This window comes from Egretta garzetta, unplaced genomic scaffold (genome assembly GCF_000687185.1).
Source record: "Egretta garzetta isolate BGI_Z169 unplaced genomic scaffold, ASM68718v1 scaffold465, whole genome shotgun sequence".
In the NCBI taxonomy this organism is placed as follows: domain Eukaryota; kingdom Metazoa; phylum Chordata; class Aves; order Pelecaniformes; family Ardeidae; genus Egretta; species Egretta garzetta.
Genome location: NW_009259680.1, coordinates 775615 through 784220, shown reverse-complemented (window position 1 = coordinate 784220; position 8606 = coordinate 775615). Strand labels below are relative to the sequence as shown.

The 8606-nt window shown below is 53.8% G+C and overlaps 1 protein-coding gene across 1 annotated transcript; it reads right to left on the bottom strand.

Annotated features, from left to right (window-relative positions):
• Positions 1 to 213: 213 nt before the first annotated feature.
• Positions 214 to 3991, bottom strand: COL8A1 (collagen type VIII alpha 1 chain). The gene is given in 4 exon segments (XM_009638525.2): positions 214 to 1180; positions 1182 to 1854; positions 3716 to 3760; positions 3763 to 3991. Coding segments are annotated over 4 exon segments (1914 nt in total).
• Between the last annotated feature and the right edge of the window lie 4615 nt (positions 3992 to 8606).

The window sequence follows — 8606 nt, the reverse complement described above, 5'->3', positions numbered from 1 at the left end:
ACACATCTTTAGATATGTTCATCACACCTTTTTGTTTTTTATAACTAGCTGTGCATAATGTTAAACTTCGTATTTTTTTTTTTGCTTGTTTTTTGTACAAGATGGTCCGAAACAGTCAGAAAATGCATCTTTCACGGTACAAAAGTTTGAAGCAGAGAAGAAGGGTTTTGATTTTGTGTGTGTGTGTGTGTGTGTGTGTGTCTGGTTTTTGTTTTACATGGGATACAATAAATATCCTGAAAAAGATGAATGAACATACTGCCCGGCATAGAGTCCTGCCGCCTGCTCGGATGGCATTTGAACGTAAACCTTGTCTCCGTGCATCAGCTGGACGACGGCGCTGCCCGACGCCTGGTCCAGGAAGCCCTTCTTGTACTCATCGTAGGTGTACATCAGCGGCTCGTTGTTCTTGAACAATGCCACCCAGACGCTGGCCCCTTTACAGTGGACGTGGTAGGCGAAGTAGTAGACACCAGGTATCTCACAGGTGAAGATCCCCGTCTGGGGGTTGTAGTTCTGCCGGCCGTTGTAGAGGAGCTTGTCGAACTTCACGGGCACCCCGACCCGGGGGAAGGGGGTGAGGAGCTCCGCCGTGAACGCGGGCATCTCGTAGACGGCGCCACCAGCCTTGCCTTTCTTGCCCATGTAGCCGTAGGGGGGCTTGACGCCATCTATCCCTGGCCCCACCTCGGGCAGGTACTGTCCTACGGCCGGTGGAGTGGGTGGGATGATGACCGGGGGACCTGGGGGCCCGGGGGGGCCAGGTGGCCCCTGGAGTCCTGGCTGGCCAGGGGGACCGAGTGCCCCAGGCTTCCCCGGGGGACCCTGCAGCCCCGCGGCACCAGGCTTGCCCACGCCAGGGAAGCCAGGGGGTCCAGGCAGGCCGGGCTCCAGCCCTTGGGCGCCGGGGAGTCCCGGCTCGCCCTTCGGCCCCACGAGCCCTGGGCCCCCCGGCAGCCCTGGCAAGCCTTTGTGTCCAGCTTCCCCCTTGGGCCCTGTGGGGCCCGGCAGCCCCCGCAGCCCAGGGGCCCCCACTTCCCCGGGAAAGCCTGGCTTTCCTGGAAACCCTTGCAGGCCGGGTTCGCCCTTTGGGCCAACCGGTCCCGGTGGCCCCACAGCACCCCCTTCTCCTTTGGGTCCTGGGAAGCCAGCAGCCCCCGGGGGGCCCATGATGCCCGGCCCCTTTGCCACCTGGGAAGCCCGGCTGGCCGGGGACACCATCCTGGCCGGGTTTGCCAACGCCGGGCAAACCCGGAGGGCCTTGGATCCCGGGGACCCCCGGGGGCCCCTGCAGCCCCAGCTCTCCTGGGGGTCCGGGTTTGCCCAGGGGTCCCTGGGGGCCAGGGAAGCCAACCATACCTGGCTTGCCGACCCCTGGCAGCCCCACGGGACCAGGCGGGCCAGGGAGGCCAGGTGGACCCTTCAGCCCTGGCAAACCCGGGATCCCGACACCCTTCTCGCCTTTCGGCCCTGGGATCCCAGGGACTCCCGGGGGCCCCTTCATCCCAGGCTCACCCTTCGGCCCCGGCTGCCCCTGCAGCCCCGGAGCACCTGCTTTCCCTATGCCAGGAAGCCCGTGAGGCCCTGGTGGTCCTTGCGGCCCAGGTATCCCCATGGGCCCGATCTCCCCCTTCGGCCCCATCTCCCCTCTCGGCCCTGGGGGTCCCATGACCCCCGGTTTCCCCGGCATCCCCGGCAAACCCGGCTTCCCAATTCCTGGGTATCCTTGTGGGCCTGGTTTTCCTTTGGCTCCTGGCACACCATGACCCGGTAATCCTGGTGGCCCTGGTGGCCCTCTTGGTCCAGGCTCACCGGGGGGACCTTGCTCGCCCCTCAGACTGCGTATGGGCATTTCTAGGTAGGGAGAGAAAAGAGAAAGAAAAAGGGAGGGGGAGAGACAAAATGTGATTGCAGTCGCATCCTTTGAGAAACACAAAGGCGGTTTTGAGTTGAATGTGCTTGTTAGGATGCCTCTTGGCTTCATGGTGGGCGGGAGACAGAGCTGGCCAGCGAGTTACAGGTTGGTGTTTGGAATGAAGAGGATGTTCCTACTGTTTTGCACACCCCAAACTTACATGTATGTTTCTGTTTCCATAAAATAATAATTTTTCATCATATTTGCGTATTTTTTGCCGTGCACAAGCCATTTGCACTTTACTAGTGTTTTCCGCCTATACAGTTTTAAGCGGCGAAATCTGCTTTTTGTCCCATAATGCTGTAGGACAACTCAGATACTTGAAACGAGTTTTCTAGGACACAGAAGCTGCTCGGTGCTCCTGTGCTGTAGGAGTTCCTGCATAAAAGTGCTTCTACTGGAGAGGCTTACGCTAGCCAGAGCAATTAAAAAAGATTGTATCAGCAAGAAGTTTGTACGTAGGGTTGGCTGCATTTTCACCATTAAGATATTACTGGAAACCTACAGCCTTACCCAGCGTTGCTAAGCTCCCACAGGTTTTTGGCGTAGCCACGTCTAGTTAGAGCTCTTCTAAACACTTCACAAGATGTTTTTATTGTCCAAACCCTCATTTTTGTGTATGTATGTGACCACTTAGCCTTGCAGATCAGTGAGAGGGAGTTGCCTCAAGGGAGTGGTTGTGCTGGGGTTGGTTGCTTTTCAAGCTGCGGGCTTTTTGTGTTAAGTGGAAAGCCTGCTCCTCTCCAGCTCTGAAACGGGTAAAGAAGCGAGAGGTTCAGGGGAAGGGGACAGATGAGGTTTCAGGGCAAGAGAATGAACTGTTCTTTGGGAGGCAGATACCCTCCCTCTCTGCACATGTTGTGTTTCATGCACGTAGAAAAACCTCCTTTGTTCCCAAGACGGGTTGGTTTTACTACAGCCAGTTGTGCTTGTTCAGACACTCCAAAAATAGGCCCTGAAATCTTCCATTTCCCTCTGAAGCCAGCAGAGGCTGTGGTTACACTGAAGGCAAAGAGTTAACCAGCTTGGCTGAAGTCGCACAGATGTTCTCTGTCCCCACAAGGATTTTATGACACTGGGTGTTCCTTGTTGCCCTTTGGTTTTTAGACATTTTTTGTTGTTTTCTTAAATACCCTAATATTGTCTGAACTTCCTTTACTGAATACTGAAAGTACTCGTACGTGCAGACTTGGGCAGTACCTTCAGTACCTGCAGTACCCTGTGCCTTCAATGCCTCTGTTACTCCCATAAATAACCTACAGAAAGAGGACTGCAGAGTCAGAAGAGCAATTGTATGTTTTTGTCTGCAAACCTCTAAATCCCAGGGTCTGGGCAAATCCAGACAAACCCGTGATACTCCTGTAAATTCAAATCTTGAGGCTCTTCGCTGTTATTGCATATCCAGTCGCTGCAGTGAGAGTGGGAGCACCCCCAGGCAAGACCCCAGCCCACCTACCAAGGCCATGATTTGAAACCCTGCCAGAGGTCCTTCTGCAGGGGCGTGGGGTTACAAGGTTTCTCCTAGCCTTCAGCAAGCACCCAAACAAACCTGGGGTTGGTCGCAGGTAGGGCTGCTCCCAGAGGATGACTGTGGCCTTGCTCTGGTGGCCCTGAGCAGCCCCACAGCTCACGTTTTGTCCACCCATGGCCGGGCGCCAGCCTGGCCAGCCCTCAGAGCACCTGGGTGCCGTGCCTGGCCTGCAGCAGCCAGCTCCCCATCCTTGGTTACCCCTGGGTAGAGGGAGCTGTGGGGCACCGGGCAGGACTGTGCAGGGGTGGCAAGGGATGCACCAAGCCTACCTTTCTCTTTCTTGGGAGCCATGTCCTTGCCGAGCAGAGGGGGTCCTTTTTCCCGTACTGCATGTGGGGCACCTCCTTGCCCATGTGCTGCATCGGGATACCTTCTTTGCCCAGCGGCATGTGAGGTACTTGTTGTCCGAGGGGTTGGTACTGGGGCACTTGGGGTGGCAGCTGCTTGAGCCCATAGTAGACGCCACCTTGAGCAGACCTCACCAGCTCTAGGTAAATGGTGACAGCTGCTGCCAGCAGCTGCATGGGGAAGAACAGCATGGCCATCACCTGCGAAAAACAAAACAAACCCTACAGTTGGCAGAAAATGTTTTTTCGTGTCGTGCGTTTACCGTTAGGGCCGACCTGCTCTCATTTTTCTGCAGCAAAATGGACCTAATCCTCTGCAAACTGGCTGTGGTTTGTGTGTTACCATGGAGGACATCCGGCAGCAGGCCTGCACCTGGCTTACTGGAGGCTCTTACTCAAATAGTACTATTGTAGCAAATGTTCTCATATGCTTTTAGTTTTATACTACCCCACACACTCTGGGTGGTGCCCTCTGCGGTTTCTCCATACTGGGGCCTGCTCCCGCCCATCCCCAAGCTGCAAGTTGCCACTCTGGCTGTGTCAGTGCCACCCTGCAAGGTTTGGGGAGCTCCACTGCAAGCTGTGGCCCAAGGGGAGAGCAGGCAGGGGGCATCTGGGGATGTCTTCCACGCTTCCTGCCCAAGGAAGCTAAATTATCAACACCCCTTCTGCTATGCTTTCCATAGCAATGTAAAGCTCAGTTTCTGCAGTTTAAAGCTGTGCCTAGGATTGTGCCCCGCGGCGGCAGGGTCCAGGGGCTCTGCACTTCTACCGCAGCTCCTTGCCAGCTTCCTTCCCCAGCTCTCAGCCTTCCCCTAGAAGAACGGGGCCACCTAGGGGCTGTCCGGGCCATCGCTGACTCCGGGCAAAGATCAGCCAACCCAAGCCTTTCTCCAGGGATGTTCAACTTTTTTCTAAAGGTCTCCCCTGCTGCAGACCCTGTCCCCTCCCGAAGCAGCTGGTCCCAGCGCCTCGCTAGTCCTGCTAACGCACCGGCACAGGGTGGTTTTTTACTTCTTTGTCTTCCTTATCAGAATAAAAGCTTGGGACCTCTCGTCCCATCTGCCGTTTGCTTTCCTTTCTGCAGTAGCGGCGATGCTGGCAGGTGAGCAGTAGATTAGCAGCCAGGATCTCCCTGAACGCATACATATTTGGGGGCAGCCTGAGGTGACGAGGAGACTCTGTGTGTTACCATCCGAGTATTCTGCAGTTTGTCCCACTAGCAAGCCTGGCAGGCATGTCCTGCTCTTTTGAAATGCACATGGCAATTGCCAGGCTCGATGCTGTCCCCGACTCCCCACTTTTCCACAGTGCAAAGACTCCTTGCACCCAACCTGAGCTGCTGGAAAAGCCCCCGCCACGCAGGGACACTGGCAGAGCTTTGCCAAACTGCTCGTCAGAACTCGCTCCCAGCAGCTGCTGGGCCCTGCTGAGCCCAGGTGTGATGAGGGCAGCCTGAGGAGGTGGGGGGGGCTTTGTGCCGCCTGCTTATTTTCCTGTCCTTCTCCCACAGCCTGGCTTGACAGAGGGCAAAAAAAGCCCCTCCACCTGTGACAAAGTGGCTCAGCACCAAGCCCCCTTCACCTGGTGCCATGGGAAGCAGCTTTTGCAGGGCAAAGCTTTTCCCTTTCCCTGCTGGGACTGGGGCTGGTCCCCACTCGAATCCAGCTGCCCGCAGGGCTGCAGCCCCAGCTCCCCAGCGCAGGGTGATGCTGCAGCACGTGGGAGGACCCCCACTCCCCTTGCTGGAGGGGCAGCGCAACCCAGCGTGGGCCAGGATGTGTCCTCCCAGGGGCCGTAAGGAGATGTGGCTTTGGGCAGGCAAGGCTGCTACTGCGGAGAGCTGGGGGAAGGCGTGAGAGGTTGGTGGGGTTGGGGAGAGGAAATGTATCGACAGAGGAGGGGGCAGTAAGCCACTCCGCCTGCCTCCTCTAACGCTGCACTGTGTACGGTGGGGCTCTAAAAAGGGCCTGGAAGTAATTGGGGAGGGTGGGACTTTTCAAGGTGTGCATGAAGGGCTTGTGCCCGGTGGGCAGAGGGTGTGGGCGGGCTGCAGGGCAGCTGCAAGACTTGCTGAGCTCAGGGGATGGGTCAGGGGCACCATCGGCATTGAGCCCTGGTGCCGTGACTTGGGTTTTACCCGCTCGCCGCTGTACGTTTTGGCCCAAGCACTGGGAGGGCTGGGAACTGCTGCTCGCCCTGCTCTGTGCTGTGCTGAAGGTTATTGATCAGGTGGTAACACTGGGTGTCGTTCAGTTTTTATGTTTTACTCCTGCTCGAAGTTCTCCGTTCACTTTGCATTAGCAAAGCACCCGGAGAACTGCTCACTGCTCTTTTGGAACATTTCTCCTTTGTTTTGCTCTATGAGATCTAATCTCAGTGGAAATCAGCATATCAGCATTACCGAAGGTTGAGGCAAGGTGAAAATTGTGTAGTTCAAACAACCAGCCAAAATTTAACAACAAAACCAAAAATTAACCAGAAGGTTAATATTTTCAGTAACGTTCCTGAATAGACAAATGAACTACAGAAAAGATGGAACTATGTGTTAACGGCAAAACAAACCATTCAAGAAAATATTAGTGAATAAGAAAATGAAATATTAGTGAATAAACGCTAGATGGAGCGTCTGTTGCACAGCTGAGTTTCTACAGTCGCTTTCCCTCCCAGGAATGTAAGGTCTTGGATGTAACCAGCTGCTATGTGGCAAAGAAAACCAGAGCCAAGATGTACAGGAGTTATTGAGCGTAGCTAAAGCCCAAGCACAGTCACCCATTCTTGTTCAGCAAAGCATTTCAGCAAACACTTCATCTCCAGCGAGTTTAAGGTGGCTTTTAGCCCATGACTGCCTGCTTTGCTGTGAGCTAAAGGATTAGGGCCTTTGGACACGGTATTTCTGCTAAAAGCTCAATGGCACTGGGCTGTGAGGACAGCCTGTGCGTGGTCGGTTACCGGGGCTCAGCTGGGACGGGGTAACTTATTAACCTGCTGCAGCTTCATCTGGGCACAGGGACCCCCAGTGACCTTTTTTGGGGGGGGTGGGGGGGGATGGGGGGGTTTTCCCCACTCTCATCTCTGTTGGCCTTTCTGCTCCTTTCTGTACCATAGCGAGTAACTGGCTGCAGCTTTGGCTCTGCAGCTGAGTAGGGCAACACCTGCCTCAACTTGCAGGGAAAATCCCAGCTACTGGAAAATTTTCAGCCTTCTGTGCATCTGTCCCACATGAAAAGCATTGCCTGTATGAAGAGAGAAATGCCGGGAAACCTTTTTTGAAAAAAGATATTAGAAGATATTGGATGATTTAGGACTGTTGTTGAACCCTCCAAGTATGAAGGGCAGGGTGGATTTTGAAGAATGAGGTTATTAAAGTAGCTTCTTGGCTACTTTGTTGTTCTGGTTGCCAGTTTTGGGAGGTTTGTTTTTTTAAAAAGATAACTTCAGTGGAATAAGTGGAGAGGGAAATAGGTAAAATTCCTTTGGATGTGATTTTTCTCCTTGTTTTTATTACGAAACACAGGCTTTGTGTGCGAGCGGGAGCTATGTGAAATAATTGAAAAAAATTTCCTATGGGGAGACACCAGCCTGCCCACAGCCCAGGGTGAACTCAACCTCCCGCTGCTTCTGCCGAGCTCCCTCGGCCCTGCCAAGCGTCACACAACGCACCTGTGGTTTAACAGGAGCGACCGCGCAGCACGCGAGATGTTTTTGTGTGCGCGCGTGGAAATTTTGAGGGAGATCAGATGAGACTTCTAGAGATAGGAAGGCTCCAGAAAATGAGGTGATCTCACTACATCTGTGTTTCCTCTAGTGTTTTTTGACTCATCATAACCAAACCAGTGTGGCCTGGAAATGACAACTTGCTTCTTATCTATTGATTTTGGCTGGGGCTGGTGCCTGCGACTAGCCGAGGTGGAAGGTGGTGGGGGTTTATTTACTGAACAACCATGGGCTGGATAGGACTTGGCCGATGTCTTTGTGGAGGACGTCAGAGCCTCCCTGGTGGCCTCATGTGAGCTGTCTGGGTCTTGGGATCTGCTGCAGGTACCTGGGAAGCAGCCTGTGTTCGGCACCGGCTGTATGGCTCATCTCTCCCCCTGCTCCCAAAGGAAGGAGGGATCAGACAAAATTAGTCTTGATGAGAAATGTGGGAGAGTCGTGTGTGTGACTGCTACTGGTCACTGCCTCCTGGCAGTGGGTCCAGCTGGATCATCACTATCAGATGCTGTCCCTGTAAGGCAAGCCTGCCCTGAAGCATGAGGGATGCCTGGGATAGTCCTTCAGTGTTGCAGCTCATTGCCTGCCTCATCCTATTCAGCTTCTCTAAAAAGTTATTTATGTACTGAGAGAGAGAAGTTGAAGGTCTTTTTTTTTTTTTTTACGTTGCAATTTGTTTCTGAATTCCTGGGTGCGCAGCTCTCGTTGTTTGAGGACCTCACTAGGAAGCCACCAGCATCTTTAAATGCCTCAGAGCTACTGAAAATCTTGGTCTTGGTTTTTAAAAGAAGTGTATAGATACTAAATGTTGGACAGGTCTTCCAGAGCTTATGAACAGGAAAAGGAGATTTTCCCAGCGGTGACAGGACTTAAGGAAAATACCAGAGTGAAGAGGAAAAAAGTCTGTGCTGGAGATGCAGCCAAAGTATAAGACTTCCCACACCCTTCACCCAGATCCCAGCAATTTAGGGATCACCTCCAAACACATTCATGTAATGCGATCTGACGTGCTTTCAAAGGTGTCAGTCAGCGGAGCAATAACCTGGTTTTGGAATGGGATTTTCCTGGGTTTCTGTCAGAAAGCAGTGGGAATGTGTCT